This window comes from Ictalurus punctatus, chromosome 4 (assembly GCF_001660625.3).
Source record: "Ictalurus punctatus breed USDA103 chromosome 4, Coco_2.0, whole genome shotgun sequence".
Taxonomy (NCBI): Eukaryota; Metazoa; Chordata; class Actinopteri; order Siluriformes; family Ictaluridae; genus Ictalurus; species Ictalurus punctatus.
In genome coordinates this window covers 14378259-14399979 of record NC_071284.1, presented here as the reverse complement: position 1 = coordinate 14399979, position 21721 = coordinate 14378259, and the positions used below count along the sequence as shown (strand labels likewise).

Genomic DNA, 21721 nt, shown 5'->3' with positions numbered 1-21721 from the left:
GATATAGGCTATTCACCCAGATTAACCAACAAAAGCCGGCATTACCCCATAAAACAAACAAACTAATGGTACCCAGTTCCTTGTTGCAGGCCTAAATGTAGCTGGCATTCTTAGAATCCTCAAACCAAATGGCTGCTTCACCACGAGGGCAAAAACAAAGAAATGGTACCTTTGGTAAATAATGTGGTCACACCCACGCAGGGTCATTGCAAGATAAAAGAAAAGGAGATTCAAGCACATGTAGTCATCCGCGAATTCCACAGATCCTTTCTCCGTGACAAACCCAGTCTCTGCCCATCCAGTCGGCAGAATTTTTTATTTATTTAAATTGTGAAAATTACTACAAAATGTAATTTTGTGTGACATTTGATAGTGTATCAACTTTATTAAAAGGCACTGTTTCAAAGAGGATCAAATGTTTGCTTGTCCAAATGTGTCATAGGGTGTGCTTATTTTTTGACATGACTGTATAAGGTAATAAATGCACATCCCAGAGCTAATGTTTTACTCACCTTCTGATGTTGTCGCTAGGTTTTGAATGGGTTAGGGCTTGGACCCACGGGTCCACCTATTCCTCCTCCCATGCTGTTCTCAATAGTCCCATACCCCAAAAGGAGATTGGTGTCCAGCTTCCATCTTACTCCTGGCTGCTTCACCTTCTTAATGCCCTCATCTCTGGAAGATTCAGCCGAGGAGAAGCGGGAGATAGACTTTGAGACAGAAGCCCTAAGCTCCACAGTGTCTGCAAAGGTATGTGGATACTTTCCCCTGAGCAATATTTAAAAACAAAAAAGAGAGAAACATCATGGGACTCCCAAGTGGTGTAACATAAAATTGTTTGCCCTATTGTTTGGAGATCAGATTTTGCAATTTCAAATCTTGATTCCACTTTCATTCGTGCAAGGGAGCAAAACTGGCTGTGCTGTCTGGGTTTTGAAGGTTATACTGAGTGTTATAGTATCTTTTACTTGTCAATATCAGCAACACTAGCCAATCGTGATCATCTCTGAGCTCGTATACAGTGGGGAAATAAGTTTTGGACGTGTCAACAATTTTTTCAGTAAATATATTTCCAGTGGGGCTCTTCACATGACATTTTCACCAGAAGTTGGTATTAACTCAAGAAATCCGGAGATATAAAGAATTCACAACATTAAAGTCCATAAATGAAGTTATGTGTAATAAAGTGGAATGACACAGGGAAAAAGTATTGAACAAGCTATCTGAAATTTATTTAGAACTTAGTAGAGAAGCCTTTGTTTGTAATGACTGCTTCAAGACGCTTCCTGTATGAAGAAATTAGTCAGCCGCAGTATTCAGGTGTGATTTTCACAGATTCTTCTAAACATTTTGTCTTTAAATCTTGTTCAATTGGATTCAAGTCAGGTGACTGACTGGGCCATTCTAACACCTTGATTTTTTTTCTCTGAAACCAATTGAGAGTTTCCTTTGCTGTATTCATTGGATTGTTGTCCTGCTTGAAGGTCCACCCACGTCTCATCTTCATCATTCTGGCGGATGGCAGCGGATTCTTCTCAAGAATCATCAGGGAAAGGGCTCCATTCATTGTTCCTTCAATTATATGAAGTCTGCCAGTACCATGTGATGAACAACAGCCCCACACCATGATGCTTCCACCTCCAAACTTCACTCTTGGTATAGGGTTTTAAGGGTGATGTGCAGCGGCAGATCTTTTCCAAATACGGTGTGTAGTATGACAGCCTAAAAGTTTAATTTTTCTCTCGTCTGACCAGACTACAACTCTCCCAGTATTTCATAGGGTTGTCCAAATGAGTTGTAGCAAACTTTAAATGAGCTTTGACATGCCTTTTCTTTAGTAATGGAGTCTTGCAGGGTGAGCGTGAGCAGTGGAGTGCATTGCCTATTGTTTTCTCTGTGATGATGGCACCTGCTGCCTCCACGTGTTTCTGGAGCTCTTTCCAAGTGGTCCTTGGCTCTTGGTTTCCTCTTCTGAGTATTCTTCTGACTCCCTGGTCTGAAATCTTGCGAGGTTCTCCTGTGCGTGGCTGGTTGAAGAGGGAGTGATGTTGCTTCCACTTGCGGATAATGGCCCCAATGGTGCTTACTGGAGGAATCAGTTTTGAAATATGTCTGTATCCGATTCCATCAATATGTTTTGCAACAATAAGGTTCTGAAGGTCTTGGGAGCGCTCTTTGCTTTTACCCATCATGAGATGTTTCTTGTGTGACACCTTGGTAACGAAAAGTCTTTTTATAGACCATCAATTTACTAACCCAGCTGATATGAATTTGCACAGATAAGGGGTATAATTACTTTTGGATTTCAGCTTGTTTCTTCCCTTACCTTGCCTTGGAGAACTGCTTTTTCTTAGCGTGTTCAATACTTTTTTCCGGTGTCATTCCACTTTGTTGCACATAACTTTATTTCTAGACTTTAATATTGTGAATTCTTTATATTTCCAGATATCTTGAGTTAATACTGATGTCTGGTGAAAATTTCATGTTAAATGGAACTATATTTACTGAAAAAAATGTTTACGCATGCAATACTTATTTCCCCTACTGTTCAAAAAGATTGAACTGGCTAGTTGCCTGGCTTCATGTATCTTGGTGGAAGCATATGTTAGCCTTCACCCTCTTCAATTGGTAGCTGTCATGTGATAGGGGAGAGCTGGCTGGTGGGTGCCAATTGGCAGGTGACACAAGGAGAAAAAATGGGCGGAAAATATCATCTATGATGCTTTTAATATGATTGAATTTTAGGTTGGACAGTTCTGCTCAGAAACTTTATTTGAATTATATGTTTAGTCTATCTTTAAAAAGACTTGATGATTAGTGAAATAGACACTTGGTTGTTTGCTTTGCCTGCTTAGGAGGATGTTACAACCCTGAACAAAGGCAAAGGGAAAAAGGCCCCAGTGAAAGAGGAATCAGCCAAGGGGACCCCAAAAGACAAGCGGCGAGTTCCTGCAAAAAAAGGAAGCAAGAGCATAGACTCTCATTCACCTCCATTGAACACGGTCACCCCCTTATCTGAAACTGACCACAGCAAGTCTCTTATAGAACACAGCCAAAGGTATTTGGTTTTATAATATATACATACATATATATATATATATATATATATATATATATATATATATATATATATATATATATATTATATATATATTACTCTTTATATTTTGCTTTATGAGTAAAAATAATCCGTTTATTTATTTTTTTTATTTTATTTTTTTTACAGTAAACCTGATTATGTACTTCTAATGTACAATCATTTTTGCTTTTGTTACTATTGTTTTTTGATGATTTCATCCCGTTCTCATGAAGGCTCAGTCATTTTCGCTGGGTTGTGCCGGCAAATGGAGAAGTGACCCTGAAACTGTGGTTCCACTCATCTGTGCCTGGTGATTTTAAACAAACTCTGGGGTTTGAAGTGATGGGGACCAAGCGCTGCTATCAGCTCTACTGCAGAGGCATCTGTGCTTTCCCATCCATCAGCAAGGACTATAAGTGAGTATTATTTGCAGGTCTGGAGAACAGGCAGTAGACCTGTGACCAGAACCCATTTTAGCAACTGTTTGCCCATGTTCTGTTGTTTATTCGGATGGGTTTTATTTGTGTGTCATAGGACAGTGTTTGCCCGCTGTAAAAAGGCCATGCAGAAAGAAAATGGCTTACAGAAGACATACATCATCCGCTCAGGCCTTTATGACTTCGGGCCCCTGCTTTGTGGAAGAACTAGAGACAGGTGCTTTATTTTTCTTGCTCTTAGAATTTAAGTATACATTCCCTAATAATAATAATTCCCTCAAATATTCCTTATAGTGCTCATACATATAGAAATTATTTAAATAATGTGTCGAATGCATACTCTTGGAAACTAACCATATTATCACATTGTTATGATGGGGAATTTATAAATGACAAAATGAATTACTAAGTTACAACACTGTAGCTCTTTACATAGGTACAAGGAAAAGAAGTCCCCAGAAAACACAGAAAGACTAGTAATACACAACAACTCCCCCATGGAGGCAGAGGTTCATTTCTGCCTCCACCGAGACACCAAATCGACCACATTCATCCTGGACCCTCTGAGCATGGTTCTTAAGCCCAATGAGCGAAAGGTATGTCTTAATACAAAATTTCAATACCGAAAACTTTTTAAGGGAATGAAGCCTGTAAGGGTTAGTGACCCTGGACAGAATTTGAACCTAGGTGAGGGTGGTGATGACCCAACAACTTAACCACTGCTCCACAGGCTAGGCTGGGCTTAACTGCAGAGAAACTCCAAGAGACAGAGAAAGGAGGGGGAAAACAGACAAATCTTTACTCCAAAAAGTTCCACAAGACAGCAGTCAGAGATCAAAAAACAATCCAACCATTAAACAGAAGAATCCTAAGTCCAAAAAACAAGCCATCAGGTAAAATTCACAAAAGAGCCAGACAGGCAGCAAAAGAAAAAGCACTAGTAAAAAAAGGCAAAGACAGTTGCTTGGTATTCATGTGAGGAACAAGAGAACTGCACAAAGAACAAAGAAATGGAGGGTTTAAATAGCCTTCCAAATCAGAGACAGTTGAAAACAATAAAGAAGCTTAACAAAGTGTGTGTGTGTGTGGGGGGGGGGGGGGGGGGGGGTGTTCAAAGGATATTAACTGCAGGGAAGATCTGCGTGACCTGGGGCAGGTCTGCGCCAGAGGTTGGCCTGAAGCTGTTGGTGCTGACAAGCCCACTGTAGAACCCTCCACGCCAGGTGCTCTGACAGCAATGGATGAACCTCTGTGTGGAAGGGACCATGAAATTGGGTTCCTGCTCTGGGAACAGCGCGAGCTGGTACCAGAACTGGCACTCAAACGGGGACATCCCAGTAGAAAAACAGCATATAGGGTTGTGCACATACTCTGCCCACAGGAGGTAGTTGCTCAAGGAGCTTGGGGTAATGGATGCCAGTGTGCAGTGCAGTGTCATCTCCAGGTCCTGGTTCAACCTCTCTGTCTGGCCATTGGACTCAGGATGGAAACCAGAGGAGAGGCTGGCAGATAGAATGCCTTCCAGAACTAGATGGTAAACTGCAGCTGTCCTGTGGGAGAGCCATGGTTCTGTGGGAGACCATAGACTCAACATATGTGTACACATTAGTTCAGCAGTAACTTTAGCAGGGAGAAGTTTACAATAGGTAAAGTGATCAAATGGCATGCCTTGGAGAATCTATCATTTATCACTAGAATGACTGAATTACTGACTGAATTACCTTGAGAGGTGGGAGGTCCTGTTATGAAGTTTAGCAATATGGGGGACCAGGGTTGTTTGGGGATGGGTAGTGGATTGAATAGCCCTTGGGGACGTTTTCTAAACCCTGTGTATCTGCTTCTATGCTGGGCTACCAATAGCACCTTTTGATGAAGTCAAGGGTCCACATTGCACCTGGGTGACCAGCAAAGTGTGAACCATGAAACCCCCTTTGCAATACCTGGGTGTGTACAAAAGCAGGGACAAAAGTCAGTTGGGAGGACCTCCTGGGTTTGGCTCTCCCTGCTGTGCCAATTAGACAACAGTCTCAATTCCCCAGTGAACTGGGGCTACAATGCTGGAACTATGGGAAGTTCAGGGTCTCCGCTTAACTGGAATCAGAACAGTAGGAGATAGTAAACTGAAATCTTTTGAAAAACAGAGCCCAGCTGGCCTGATGGGGGTTAAGTCTGGATATATTTGAGATTCTTATGGTCAGGCCACACAGTGAATGGTTGTTGAGCCCCCCTGACCACTGCTTACATTCCTCCGAGCTTTTTTGTCAGCAGTTTCCACTGTTGTCAACATTGTGATTTTGTTCCATGGGGGGCAGCCAGTGTGAAAAAAATTATAGGTGGAGTTTGTTGTCAGATGACCACTGAGACAGCACCCCTCCAACACCCACCTCTGAAGCTTCCACCTCCACAATGAAAGGGAGGGCTGGATCAGGCAGGTCTAGGACTGGAGCTGAAGTGAAGCACCTCCTGAGCTTGGAGAAGCATATCACACATGATACGGTTGGGAGAGATGACTCCTGTGTGTTTACAAAGAAATGGCAATCATGTAGAGGATGTTTTGTAAATAAAGTGTAGTGAGACTAGACAGCGGTGGGCTGAGCACAGACACACAAGAGGCCATTTCTGGGGCAAATGTGCAGAGTTTATTTAGGTGTGCAAAGGACCTGCAGTGGGATGAAGTGCTCGGGCATCAGTGTTATCCACGGGGCTGCCAGGGCTGTGCTGGGGGCTTTCTGAGTGGCTGAGATCCTGTTCTGCAGTCAGACAGTGACACGGGTGCAGCCAGGATGCGAAATCCTCCGTTCCCTCCAAATCCTCTGCAAGAGACACAAAACAAATTATCATGCATACCTCTGGGGCCCTTTCTCCCTTTGCTAGCGGAGGATGGCCTTTTTATACTCTCCTGTTTGCTGCTGGATGGTGGAGAGCTGCTGCCCTGATCATCAGCCGCCAGCCGTGTGTGTGACGGCGGCCCCGTCCCGCAGCCATGTGCTCTCCGGCTGTCCAAAACATTGGTGTTGCTGAAGCGGAGCTGTCTCTTCAGCACCATAGCAGCAGTCACGGGAGGAGCGCTCTTTCCCTTTTGTGCGCCAGCTGCTGGCCTGTCGCTACAAAAGTTATATTTTGCAAAAAAAGTGTTAATTTCCCCTATATATGGAGACTTTTGGGACATCCTGTATTCCTCCATAGCTTTGGTCTTAAGTGCAGAGAAAGAAAAGATACTTCCCCTAGAGGTACTAGTATTGCAGGTCAATGGAGGAGTCATAGGAGCAGTGAGGAAGAAGACTGGTTGCCTTCTTCTTACTGAACACTTCCTACAGGTCATGATACTCAGGAGGGACTCAGGACAACTCGGGAAGTTCTAGAGACTCGGGAGATGATGGGGAAGGTGCAGGGAAGGCATGTAGCATGGTAGGTGGGACCCTGATCAAGCATTTAGCCCAGTGAACTAGTACAGGTGAGGGTTATGGCAGCTTAGCCACAGGAAACCTAGGACAATAGGGAAACATGGGAGAATGTATAAGGTGGAAGTGCAGCTTCTCTTGGTGGTTATTGATGTACAGGTGTACAGGAGTGGTGAGGTGGTGAACACTAACATTGCCCAGGGGTTTTCCATCCAGGGCAGTAACTGTTAATGGCAGCTCAAGATTGACCAGGGGGATTTGGAGATTTTTGGCAAGGGACAAGTCCATGAAGTTGCTGGTAGCACCAGAGTCCACCAGAGACTCCAGTGTTCTGTCGAAGGGTGTGCTGTTGCCCACATCAAGAAAGGGAGGTGGAAAGGAGGACCATAACTGGAGAACACTTTGGGGCGAAGGTAGGTCCCATCACAGTCCGCCCTACTGGAACTGGGCTTTTCTTGATAACTCTGGGCAAGTGGACCTGAAGTGATCTGGTTTCCCACAGTAGAGGCAACACCTCTCACATGCACCAGCTCAGCTCAGTCTGGGCGAGTTGTGTCCCTCCCGACCACATAGGTTCCTCTGATGAGCCATCTAGAAGTACTAGACCTGATCCTGAGTGCTGAAGAATGGCATTCCATTTGTCTCTCATGGAGTTGTTTGTCCAGCCAAATTGAGAGGGCAGGCAATGCATTCAAGTCCCTCTCTGCATCCCTTGAGGCCAGTTCATCCTTGATGGGGTCCGAGAGACTATTCTGAAATACCGCTATGAGTGCCTCCTGGTTCCACTGGCTCTCAGCAGACAGTGTACAGCTTACGGCACCCTCCTGGCTTCCCATCGAAGCTTTGAGAGGCAGGTAGGCATGGCTCATCTGTGGGGGTTAGTAGGGTTATAGGGTGCTGGTCAATACGTATAGAGTGACCCTACATACACTGCAAGATCTGGGTCAGCACATGCTCCTGTCACTGCTCTTTGATCACCCATTGTTGACACTTGTCTTCCCGTTGTGGTCCCTTGACTGGCCACTGCAAAATGAAGCATGTCGAAGTTGGTGGTCTCTGGGAATTCTGCTCTGTTGGTCCATCTTGTTGGCTCAATCCTACTGTAATGGTTGGCAACCTAGGCTAGGCTGAACTCAATTGCAGAGAAACTCCAGGAGACAGAGATAGGGGGAAAAACAGAAAAATCTTTACTTCTAAAAGTTACTCCAAAAACAATCCACCCGTTAAACAGATGAATACTAAATCCAAAAACAAGTAATCAGGAAAAATTCACAAAAGATTCAAAGAGGCCAAAAATAACAAACAATTAAAAAAAGGCAAAAATCACAAAAGATCCCAAAAAGCCAAAAGGCAGGCAGCAAAAAATGAAGCAGTAGTAACAAAAGGCAAATACAGTGGCTTAGTACAGGGGTTCCCAAATTTTCCAGAGCAAGGCCCCCCAAATGGCATTAACATTTGACCAAGGCCCGCCTTTTACAAGATGTCTTTAAAACACATTAAAAATATAGACTTCTGAATATACCCCCCCCCCTTTTTTTTATTAATAATTACATCTTACATCTTTACATTACATTATATTAGGAATTGATTGTGTGTGTGTTTGTGGTTGTCTGAGAGTGAGAAAGAAAAAATCATGTATTTATTTATTTTTCACACCAAATTGTTGAGGCCCCCTGGAGGCTCCCACTTTGAAAACCACTGCTTAATACACACATGAGGAACAGAGTACTGAGAAAAGAACAAAGAAAATGGAGGGTATAGCCTAGCAAATCAGAGAAAGTTGAAAACAAAAGTTAGCAAGGCAAGTCAAAAGAAAAAAACACAAAGGAAGAATGTCTCCATCTAGTGTCCAAAGTATATATTGTCCATAAGGCCAGATTCATGTACTGAACACTGTATACTGTACACTTTGCAGGAGCTCAGAGTATGGGCATACCCCACCACTCCAGGTCTCACAGAAGACAGAGTGGTGTGCTGTATTAAGGACAACCCAGAACCTGGCATCTTCTTCATCTCTTGCAGAGGAGTCCGGCCAGAGCTGGAAGTGGAGTGCAAGCAACTTAATTTTGATAAGATTTTCCTGGACAGGTCAGGAGCATGATATTATGTAATGTGGTTTCCAACACATATCAGTGGGTTTTTTTGTTTGTTTGTTTATGACAAATGACTGTAAAAGAACTTAATATAGACTTTTGTTTATTCCAACTATGTTTATAACATATTACCGTGACAGTGCCTTTCAGAATTTTTGGCACCCTTCATAAAAAAGAGCAAAAAATATTGTATAATCTTTCTAGTCGAACAGGAGAAACTATTTATCATAATTCCGACATAAAATCTATTAGTACTATAATAAAATACTATTTTTTCTAAAGAATAGTATTTTGTCTCAAAAATATATGTGCCAAAATTATTAAAGACTCTAAGGAATAAGTCATTTTTGGGACAGAAAATTGTCAAAAATTTTCTTTCAGACCCCTGTTTCCCTGGTGTATAAATATGAAGTTGCGCACATGTAAACTCATGCAAACATGAAACGTTTATACATATATATATATATATATATATATATATATATATATATATATATATATATATATATATATATATATATATATATACAATGTATATGTTTGTGTGGGTGTATCCTTTGTGTTTGGGTAATGGATGACAGATTGCAACTTCATTTATGCAATTAAAAATATTTTAAGCACATTTTAGGTCATAATCTCACATTGATGAAACATTTAGAAGTTTGTCAGGAATTGCAACCATGAGCACACTGTCCCCGCACGCAATGAGGAAAATAGGGCAGGAGAGAAAAAATGTAAAAATTGGATGGTTTAGTTGATTCTTGTGATTGCCAAAGTTCAAAATTAACTGTTAAATTAAGCATTTAAAATTATTATTAATTATTAGAATCAGAAGGTGTTGATTGAGTTTTCTAATCAGAAGTTGTTCATTTTCTGCAGCAGTGTGGATCGGAATATTTACGAATGTAACCTAAATGACAAGTTTATATTATTGTGCTTGTTTCTATTATGTTATCGTTCTTATAATGCGTTCATTATAAGAAGAGGAGACTTGCCTCTGTCAATATATAAAGCACTATAATTTACAATATATATATATATATATATATATATATATATATATATATATATATATATATATATATATATATATATATATATATATATATATGAGAGAGAGAGAGAATACTTGTATATGGCAGATGTCAGATACAAGTACCTTACAGTACAGTATAGAGTATATTGTTAATTATAGAGTGCTTTATGTATTGTTATATTGGCTACACAGTGTATCACAGCTTGCTGTGTATGTCAGACTCAGATGTCAGAGTGCCCATGCTGACCCCGTCCATCGCTAAAAGCGCTTACAATCGGTATGTAAGCATCAGATCTGGACGGTGGAGCAATGGAAGAAGGTGACCTGGTCTGATGAATCACGTTTTCTTTTACATCATGTGGATGGCCAGGTGCATATGTGTTGCTTACCTAGGGAATAAATGGCACCAGGATGCACTATGGGATGAATGCAAGCCGGTGGAGGCAGCCGGTGATGCTCCCTGCAATGTTCTACTGGGAAACTTTGGGTCCTGGCATTCATATGGGATGTTACTTTGACACGTACTGAGTACACGTACTAAGGGCACCCTTTTATGGCAAGAGTATTCCCCAATGGCAATGCCCTCTTTCAGCAGGTTAATGCACCTGCCACAATGCAAAATCTGTTCAGGAATGGTTTGAGAAACATGACAAAGAGTTCAAGGTGTTGACTTGGCCTCCAAATTCCCCAGATCTCAATCCGATTGAGCATCTGCGGGATGTGCTGTACAAATAAGTCCGATCCATGGAGGCCCCACGTCGCAACTAACAGGACTTAAAGGATCTGCTGCTAATATCTTGGTGCCAGATACAACATACAACCTTCAGAAGCCGTGTGGCATCCATGCCTTGAAGCTGTATTGGTGGAACAAGGGGGATTTACACCATCCATTTTATTAGGAACACCTGTACCCCTGTGCATTCATTCAGTTATCTAATCAGCCTTTAATCTTTCATGGCATGGATGTTTACATTTACATTTATGGCATTTGGCAGATGCCCTTATCCAGAGTGACTTACACAAGTGCTTTGAAGTCTCTATTAATAAATACATCCCGATATTGGTTCACTAGATCACGGACTAAGAATACCATCACCATCTTAAAATTCTGTTGGGAGGTAATATAGTAAGAAAAACAGACATTTTTTTTAAAAAAATGAAAAGTGCTCATTTAAGTACTTTAGGAAGAGGTAGGTCTTTTGTTTGAGCCAGTGAGTCAGCTGTTTGGGTATCTAGGGGAAGCTCATTCCACCACCTAAGTGGCAGAACAGGGAAGAGTCTTGATGCATGCCTTCCTTGTACCCTGAGAGATGGTGGCACCAGTCTAGTGTTACTTGAGGTTTGGAGGGAGCGTGGTGCAGGCTGGGGTGTGATAAGTGATTTGAGGTAAGTGGGTGCTGGTCCGTTTTTGGCTTTGTAGGCAAGTATCAGAGTTTTAAATCGTATGTGGGCAGCTACAGGAAGCCAGTGGAGGGAGAGTAGCGGGGGAGGGGAGGGACTTAGGAAGATTAGAAACAATGCAGCTGCATTCTGGATCAGTTGCAGAGGTTGAATGGTGCTCAGAGGCAGACCTGCCAAGAGTGAGTTGCAGTAGACTAGTCTCAAAATGACAAGAGACTGAACCAGCACCTGAGTGGCTTGTATGAATAGAAATAGATAAATCCTTCTGATACCCTGTCCAGGGTGTACCCCGCCTTGTTCCCGATGCTCCCTGGGATAGGCTCCAGGTTCCCCGTGACCCTGAAATGGATAAGTGGTATAGAAGATTGATGGATGGAAATCCTTCTGATGTTGTAAAGGAGAAATCAACATGAGCATGTCAGATTAACCATATAAGAGGAAAAGGACAGTTGATTGTCTATGGGTACCCTAAGGTTGAGTGCAGTAACTGAAGTTGGGATCAGAGAGTTGTCCAAGACCCTGACATGGTAATGAATGAGCTGGGATGAACAGCAGTTCAGTTTTGCTGGGATTCAGTTTCAGCTGATGAGCTGCCATCTATGATGAGATGTCTGCTAGACATGCTAAGATCTGAGCAGAAACAAGAGGATCTGAGGGAGGGAAGGAGAGGGTGAATTGATTGTAGTCCGCATAGAAGTGGTAATAGAACCCATGTGAGGATATGACCTCACCAAGAGATTGAGTATAGAGGGAGAACAGAAGAGGACCAAATACTGAACCTTGATGGACACCAGAGGAGAGTCTGCAGGGAGCAGATGTGGATTCCTTCCAAGTCACCTAGTATGAATGACCTTCCAGGTAGGAAGCAAACCCCTGCACCATGAATTCTGACACTCGTGAGGATGGATAAGAGAGTCTTGTGGTTCACTGTGTCAAACACTGCTAAAAGGTTGAGGAGGATGAGGACTGATGACAGTTTGGCTGATCTAGCAGCATGTAGCTTCTCAGTGACAGCCAAAAGGGCAGTCTCTGTGGAATGTGCCGCTTTGAAGCCACACTGGTTAGGATCTTGGAGGTTGTTCTGTGAGAGTTGATTGTAGACAGACTGTTCAAGGATTTTAAAAAGAAAAGGGAGTAGTGATACCGGTCAGTAGTTGGTGATGTCAGATGGATCCAGAGTGGGTTTCTTCAGGATGAGAATAATCCTTGCTCTCTTGAATGCGCTTGGTACATCACCAGATGATATGGTGCCATTGATGATATTCGTGATGGAGATCTTGAGAGATGGTCTGGAGCATTGTGGAAGGGATTAGATCTAATGGGCAAGTGATAGGATTACAGGACAAGATGACCTGCAGGATCTCTTTTTTTGCGATTAGGAAAATGTGCCAGTGAAGGAGAAGTGGAATCCTCAGTGGGTTGTATAGGAGTTGGGGTAGAAGAGAAAGTCTGGCAGATTTTTTCAAACTTCTCGTCATAACAGGTGGCAAGGTCTTCAGCAGTCAGGGAGGATGGAGCAGAAGGAGCTGGTGGGTTGATTATTGAAGAAAAGATTTTGTTCAGCTTGTGAAGGGCTTGTGCAGAAGTTTCCAGATTTTCCTTGTAGTAGGCAGTCTTATCAGAAGTCATTTCAGATGAGAATTTGGACTGGAGAGTGTAGTAAGAGGCAAGATCTGTGTTGAGTTGTGATTTCCTCCACTTTCTCTCTTTTGTTCTTAGTTCTCTCCGATTGCTGCACAGTGCATCCAACAGCCAAGGTACAGGGTATGAAAGCTTCCTAGGTTTCAAGGGTAGAGGGCAGAGGAGGTCCATGGAGAGGAAAGTGTCTGTGGCTAACTGCAGTAGTAGGGAGGCAAAGGAGTCGAGGTCTGGAAGGGATGATAGGGTGCAGGAAGCTATGGAGGAAGGAGAGATAGAATGGAGATTTTGACGGGTAGGAGAGAGGTATTGATAGCTGGTTTTTGGCAGGATAGGGAGAGTGATGGATAGGATAACATGGGGAGAAGAGGGAGAAGGCAAGAGGGCTCAAGCTTCTCAGAGGGGAGGTTGAAGTCCCCAAGGACTGTAAGAGGGGTGCTGTCAGTAGGGAAAAGTCTGAGGAGCATGTCCATTTCTTCAAGAAAGTCTCCTAGAGGACCAGGAGGGTGGTAGATGGTGATAATGAGAAGGTTGATCAGGGAGGTAACTGTAACTGCATGGAATTGGAAGGATGAGATGTTGAGATGAGACAGGGAGAGAGGTGTGAAGCAGACCTGTACTACCACCCCTGCCAGTTTCTTTTGGAGTGTGAGAGAAAGCATATGCAGAGAATAGAACGGCCAGCATAGCTGAGTTTTGTGGAGATATCCATGTCTCAGTTAGTGCCAGAAAGTCAAGAGAGTAACGGGAAGCTAAAGCTGAGATGAAATCAGCTTTCATCTCAGCTGGTACCAGAAGGGCTGGTTTGAGTATTTCAGAAACTGCTGATCTCCTAGGAATTTCACAGATAATAGAGTTCACGGAAATAAAAATTAAAAAACAATGAGTGAGCGACAGTTGATGGAATAGGTCAGAGGAAAATGGCCAGATTGGTTCGAGCTGCCAGAAAGGATAATCACTCTTTACATTTGAGTTACTATAGACTTCCTGTCAGCTCAGACCAATTGCTGAAATACTCAAACCAGCCGTTCTGGTACCAACATCCATGCGACGGTTAAAGACACACAGATCACACTTTTCCCCATTGTAGTGTTTGATGTGAACATTAACTGAAGCTCTTGGCCTGTATTTGTGTGATTTTTGCACTGCATTGCTGCCACATGATTGCCTGATTAGATAACTACATGAATGTGCAGGTTTACAGTGAGTGTATCCTGTATGATTAGTTAAAAAAGTGTTATTTGTCATAATTAATAAATTAGAAGTTGTAATTGTTGGCCATCCGCTGTGGTATAAGATGAATGCTATCTCTGACATACAAAATCAAAAACTACTCAAAATACTCAAGGCGGGGGACACCTTGGACAGGGTGCCAAGCCATCACAAGGCACAATCGTACATGCATTCACACACTGGAGACAGTTTGAAAATGACAGTCAGCCTACAACACATGTTTTTGGACTGGGGGAGGAAACCGGAGTACCTAGAGGAAACTCACAAAGCATGGGGAGAACATTCAAACTCCGTGCACACATGGCGGAGGTGGGATTTGAACCCCAATCCTGAGAGGTGCAAGGCAAATGTGCTAATCACTAAGACACTGTGTCCCACTATTATTATTATTATTATTATTATTATTATTATTATTATTATTATTATTATTATATAATTTAGCAGTTGCAGTGAAAGGAATCTTCAAAATTGGGGGTGCTGCTAACTTCCTGTGTCCTTGCTTATTGCTTATATAAAATATAACAAAAATATCATATTCTGGTTTTATATTTTAATGTAGTGAATTCTACATTTGATGTATTTTGACAGATTTGTTGCCATTATAGTTCTATTTGATTACCCTGTGTAAATATAATATGTCTTTCCCATGGCTATGGTCCTCCAGGAGGGAGACACGCAGTCTGTGCTTGCGTAACCCCACTGCACTGCCAGTCGCCTGGAGGCTGAGTGGCCTTGAGGGGCTGGGTGAGGAGTTCAGCATTTCCCAGGATCACGGCATCATCATGGCGCACTCTGAGTTTTCCTTGCTCATGCATTTCCAAGCCATAAAACCTATTAGTCTGAAGAAAACCATCAGATTGGAGGTAAGGTGCTGACCAATAGCTCAAATGTTAGTACAGATCTCAATTTCACAAAGAATTGTATGTTTTAAAGTGGTAGATCACCTTGGGTCATAGTTATGAATCATCAGAACAGTAAGATTTGCTGTTAAAATGATTTTTGTACAGGTACCTAAAGTGTGTGTGTGTGTGTGTGTGTGTGTGTGCTGGTCAGGTGTCAGATGTGGAGAATATTCTTGGCGTTGTCCATACAGAAAACATTAATATTGTGGCAGAGGCATATGATGTGGCCCTGGAAATTACATTTCCCAAAGGTAGTTGTTATTCCTCATCCATATCCACCAAGTTTGGAGTTTTTTTTATCCTTCCATAAATAACCATTTGTTTGCATTTTATCTTGATAACAAATATGTTAGGTACAGACAACAGTCTGGACTTTGGCATGATCAAAGTATCAGAAGAAGTGAAGTTATCTGTTAATTTGAAAAATAAGGGCAAACATGATATTGCCTACAAGTATGTTCATACCCACATACTCTACATAAGCATGCAATATATACAATATTATAATTTTTCAAGGAATAAAAATACCATTAAATGCTCTGAGGCTAATGTGCAATGATATTGCTGTTTAAGGTTCATCCTGGAGCCTACCGAGCCTGGAATGCCTAAACTCAACTCACTCTTCACTATTACACCTCAAAAAGGCTCTCTTCATCCCACTGACCGGCCCACATGTGTCCAAGTCACCTTCTGCTACAACAAGGAGGTGTCTATCAGACAACAGCCAATTTTACACTGTCAGGTCAGAAAATCCTTTCATATAGATTTTTGGTAAATCTCCATTTCATATCAAAAATTAACTTTAATGATTATTTGTTTTAGGTCATTGAACCAAATACTGATGAAGATAGAGAAACCATTAAGATCGTACCCATCAAAGTGTCTGTGCAGTCTCTCTATTCCAAGTACAGCATCCACCCTGAGAATGACGTCAACTTTGGCTCAGTAGAGCATGGTTCCCGCAGGACACAAACAATTACTGTGGAGAATAGGGGTGAATTTGAGATCTGTTTCACCATCTCCAGAATGTTTAAAGATCTCCCACTGTCTGAACAGAAGAAAGGGTAGAGACACTGATCCATACATTTTAGAATTTTACCATATTCCTTCATAAATGAAACTCTCTAATTAGAAACCTTCTTTGTTATAGTATAAGCAAGAAATCTTCCCAAGAGAGCAACTCAGCAAGACGATTATCCTCCACCATTAAACTACGCCAGTCTGACGCTACCCAGAAGGACAATATTAGGGACACCATACCTTCTCAGGTAATGAACGGCCTTTGTATGTCATGTTCTTCTTACTATATTTTAATGGGTGTTTAGTTGTTACACAGTTGTGTCTACTTACAATCTGGGTGCATAAATGTGCATACCCTCTTATAATGGGGCATGTGATTGTGCGCAGAACTAATCACATTCAAACTCAAGGTGTAAAAGTAATTATCATACACCTGTTGTCAGTGAAGTGATTCTGATTAACCCCAAATAAAACCAGCTGTTTCTGTAGGATTTTCTAGACATCATCTTGGTTTCATCCAATGCTGACCGCCCCAGGATCAGAACCTTTGTTGATATGTTTCAAGGCATATAATAACAATGACCCAAGACTTGTTAAGTTTATTATATTATCAGTAGACTAGTCAAGGAAAATGTCAAATGAGTACAATTTTATGGTAGACTCATGTTTTTGTCTTTAAAAAGTGATTTGTTAAAAGCAAAAATATAGTAGTTATTATTATAGTTATTATATTAGTTAAGGGGTGTGCACACTTATGCAACCAAGTTATTGTAATTTTTTTATTCCCCCCCACCCCCCCTAAAAAAAAATCTTTGTATTTGTTTTTCATTTGAATATTGTTGGTTGCTATATAAATGTGGTAAAATATCCGACATTATTTCATGATTTTTCACATCACAAAAAGATGCAATTATAACATGGACTTTTTATATTCACTGTATACAGTATTTTACAGAAATACACTTACAGGCATTTATTTCATGAATAAAAAAAATAAAGTGCCTCCTTTATTTATTTTTTGTCTCTTTTCTACTTAATTCTGCAGACACGTTTGCCTATGGGGTTGTTCTCCTTGTCTCCATGCTTTGGCGTCCTTCCACCTGGTGCCCAGCAGGTGGTAACTGTGGACTGTGTAGCAGAGCAGGTAGGCTGCTGGGAGGAGTGCCTGGTGGTGGACATCACTGATCGAGACCCTTTTGACAGCCCAGGAGGGATTCTTTACAAGCTGCTAGCAGAGGTCTGCATGCCAGGTTTGTAAGTTCCTAAAGACATTAACTTGGTAGGATACAGTTAAACTTATAAGTCAGTGTTATTTTTAAGGAGTTTTAATTTAAAGTCTCATTATGTTTTTGAACACCCGGGCCATGATTTAGATGTGTAAAAACTCATGCACCCACAAAAAAGCATCTTTTAAATGATCAAAATAGCATGTCTTGTCCCTTTTTTGTATTTGCATTAATCAATATGCAATTTGGAACATTTAATAACAAAATTAAATAAATAATAGTTTGAGTTTTTTTATATAGTTTTAGTTTCTATTTTTTTAAATAGTTTTTTTTTTTTTTTTTTTTTAATTATGGCTCCGTAGCATAAAATAAGATCATGTCAACTACTGCATGACTGGTCTCATATTAAATATTTACTCACTTCTGATGCCAACACCATTCAAACACAAGTCTATTATATACATTCTCCTCTGGAAGTATTGGAAAATACACTGAAAAGTACACTTTAAATGATGTCATCAAATAGATTTGAGACTTATTTAATGTACTCTGTATATTTTTGTTTTGCCAGTGGTAATAACGGTGATTAATATGTAATAAAATGCAGGTCAATCCAAGTATTCAAAAATGTTTGACTGGCAGTGTATGTCACTTCTTTCTGTATAGGAATAGCCCATGAAGATATTGCTTCAATCTTTGAAGAACACAGATTGTGCAAGAATAGTAACATGCTGCAATGTAAGCATTATCAGGAGGCTATGGGCATCTATATCCAGGACGAGAACAAGTTTGTCTTCAACAATGTGCTGGTTGGTCAGTCATCCAAGGCCCGCTTCCGTCTTACGAACCCTGGCAAAATACCCTGTAAACTTAGTTTACAGGTGAAAACTGTCCTCAACAAGGTGTGTTTGTGTGTAACTGCAGCTAATGCGAACATGTCATGTTTAAAGACTTTGATTGTGTTTATTGAATATTGCTTTTTCAGATGTCCATGCGTAGCTCTGAGGTGTTTGAACTGAGCCCTACTCGGATGAGTATCCCCAGTCACTCACATGCCTTTGCTACAATTACCTTCACTCCCCAGAACATGCAGACCTACCTTGGAGTGTTTGAAGCCTCTCTAGAAAGGGCAGCTGGGTAAGTGTATATATATATATATATATATATATATATATATATATATATATATATATATATATATATATATATATATATATATATATATAATATGCTTGACCATTAAGGTGGAATTAGCGAAAAGCTAACGATAACATTATTTAACATTATTTAAAAAGTAACAACATAAATGTCTTGGTTTGATAAGTATACACCCCCTTTACTATGACATCTCTTGACCAGTTGCCTTCAAAGACACATAGTGACTTAAGTTTCCAACATTTGTGTGGAATCACAGCAATTAACACAATAGCTTGAATTAACAGCTATCAGTTTACAGTTTACTATCGGCCTTCATTTTGCAAGTGCACATCCACAGAAATGCAGGAGAATGGACTCCAAAGACCATTCAAAACAACTGCATGACCAACTTGGGGAAAGGTACACCATCAGCTGATGGATTTCCAAAGCTTTGAAGATACCCTGGAGCACTGTTAAGTCCATCATTAAGAAGTAGATAGTGCCTGACACCACACACAGTCTGCCAAAATTTGCCAAAATGGGTCAGAAATTCATATTCCAGTAGGTCAGTGACCCCAAATATAAGACCAAAGCTAAGTGGCTTGCTAGGAACAAGGTGGATGTTTTGGAGTGGCCTAGTCAAAGCCATGACCTAAAATTGAAAATCTATGGACAGACTTGCTGTCTATCAGGGAAAACCAACTAACCTCTCCCAGCTTGAACATGTCTACAAAGGGGAAGATGTCCAAGTGTGCCAACCTTGTGGAACCTTCTGCCAAAGGTGCCTCTACAAAGTATTGACTATGGGGGGTGTATACTTGATTTCAGTAATGCTCTCTTTTGTCAAATTAAAATGAATTCACTACATTCTCATGCTGTATGGGTCAGGGAAATCCCATTTAAATCTATGATGTTTACAGAACCTGACACAATAAAATGTACAAATTTTGAAGCTTATTTTCCATCTACTGTATATAGTTTGTACACAGAAATGTTATGTTAAGATCAAAATAATCCATTTAAAAAAGTTTTCAATGCTTAAACATTATTTTTTCCTATATTTTCCAACATTAAACCAGGAAATATTTATATGTGGTGACTTAAGTCAGCCGTTTAAGTTTAAACATTGCATCAATATTTACACAGTGAAATTTAAGCATACATTGAGTGCAACATGCAAATGAGCACTCTATTTTAAATGTGTGAGCATTCAGATTGATCTCCTGATAAATTCCAGATAAATTTGTATGGGTGTTTTGATAAACGAAAGATGAATTAATTTGGATCAAACTATGGTGTCATCCAAATTAATTATAAAAATTTATGCAGGCCAGTTTGTAACAATGACACATCACAAGATAATAATTTTGCTAAGTTGATGGCCTCTGGAACGTGCATAGAAATATACGGTAATTCCAGTATGCTAATTTGGTCCATATAACCGAAATGATGTTTAGAGTCTGAGAGTAAAGAGTAAAATGGTAGACTATAAAGGTTTACAACTTTTTTGTAAATTTATAGCAAGAAGATTATTTGAGTCTTTTGCCTCTTGGCTCTATTTTCATGGTTATGCAAGCATATTTTTTTTCGTTTAGCACTGACATATTCCTATTTTGGTTGGGTCCAAGCCTATTTAATCTAATTTGGTCCAAAAATGTGCTCATATTACAACCTCCCAACTTTGAGAACGTTGAGAACTTTGTCTCTTAGTTCAGACAAAGAAAAGGCAGTATTTTGTCTTTATTGTCATATCTTTATTAGTGTGTTCTCTTTGGGCAGGAGCAAGGTGCTGGTGTTTGATTTGCTGGGAGAGGGTAATTTGCCCTGCATAACTATTCTAAAACCAATCCAGAGGACTAAACATGGACAGCCAGTCCTGCAGTTCCAGCGGCTGCTGGTAGACAAGAAACAAATCCTCCCTCTGGTCATCAAGAACATTAGCAATGTACCTGCACAGGTAAGATGAACACTTTACAAACACTTTAGTTTGTAGGGCATTGCTTTGTCTTACCAGAGATATAACTACTTTTATGACGCTCATAGGTTAGCATTGATCTGCTTGACAAGATGGGAGTCTTTGCTTTAAGGGCAGCTCCTGGCACCTTATGCAACCACATCTCCTCTTCACACATTGCAAGTGAGCCTGGAACAGGTCAGTATTGAAGCCTGATTGCTAGTGAGGTATAGTGAGGATTTCATTGTGAACAATTGGAATTATGGACTTAAGCACAGACACTTTAATTCAGACATGATTTTATAAATCAAGGTTATAAAATCATGTCTGAATTAAAGTGTCTGTGCTTAAGTCCGTAATTCCAATTGAATAATGTGGTTGTTAGCCATTTTGTTAAAGAAAACTAAATTTGTTGAGATTAATGCGATAATTACAACTATAACTATTCATGCATTGATATATTGGCAATAATGTATTATTTCAATGCTTGCCAACATAAGTCGTCAACTCTGAATACAGTTTTTGGTTTCTTACGTAAGGGTCACCCCTCCAAAAACCACAACGCTACGTGTACTCCCCCAGTTCATCCCTAGTTTAGATAGGATACAGAAAAACATGCCACTTGCACAGCATTTATTATTCATTTGTTCATTAATTAATCTTCGGTAACCCATATTATCCCGGTCAGTTTCGCAGTGAATCTTGAGCTTATCCTGAATCCTGGTCATAAAACTGGAATATACACTATAGTACACCATCACAATGTTGTGATCTCATACATACAGTATATGTGATCTTGTACATACAGTAATAAATGTCTTCATCCTCAGTTGCACAACCATGAGACCGTTGTTTCCTGCCTCTGTACTTTTGTTTCATTCTGTGTAGGTTGTTCATTCACTCATTTGCCATTATAACCAATACATTTAAATATGATACAATGGATATAAAAAAATCCATTGTATCTACACATCCCTATTCAAATTATGTGTTCTCTTATGCTATAGTCTAAAAGCATTTTTTAATTGTGTTTGTCTGACCTTTTATTGGGTAACATTAATTTGGGTAATCCACTTTGGATACCTTACAAAGCATCTATAGACTGTCCTGAAGCAAATTATCAACTGATTCCCAACAACTATACATGATAGGACAACAACTATA

General features: G+C 40.5%; 1 protein-coding gene across 3 annotated transcripts in view; it reads left to right on the top strand.

The window, feature by feature from the left end:
• Positions 1 to 21721, top strand: part of hydin (HYDIN axonemal central pair apparatus protein) — a 118300-nt gene that overhangs the window by 84318 nt on the left and 12261 nt on the right. For all 3 annotated transcript variants that reach the window (XM_047153006.2, XM_047153007.2, XM_047153004.2), the window contains exons 46-62: positions 532 to 750; positions 2856 to 3058; positions 3313 to 3495; positions 3614 to 3733; positions 3953 to 4112; positions 8833 to 9005; positions 14983 to 15181; positions 15372 to 15471; positions 15574 to 15673; positions 15794 to 15962; positions 16043 to 16284; positions 16371 to 16488; positions 17286 to 17490; positions 18133 to 18368; positions 18452 to 18603; positions 20383 to 20560; positions 20647 to 20755. In XM_047153006.2, the coding sequence (XP_047008962.2) occupies positions 532 to 750; positions 2856 to 3058; positions 3313 to 3495; positions 3614 to 3733; positions 3953 to 4112; positions 8833 to 9005; positions 14983 to 15181; positions 15372 to 15471; positions 15574 to 15673; positions 15794 to 15962; positions 16043 to 16284; positions 16371 to 16488; positions 17286 to 17490; positions 18133 to 18368; positions 18452 to 18603; positions 20383 to 20560; positions 20647 to 20755 (2866 nt within the window). The remainder of the gene's footprint in view (positions 1 to 531; positions 751 to 2855; positions 3059 to 3312; positions 3496 to 3613; positions 3734 to 3952; positions 4113 to 8832; positions 9006 to 14982; positions 15182 to 15371; positions 15472 to 15573; positions 15674 to 15793; positions 15963 to 16042; positions 16285 to 16370; positions 16489 to 17285; positions 17491 to 18132; positions 18369 to 18451; positions 18604 to 20382; positions 20561 to 20646; positions 20756 to 21721) is intronic.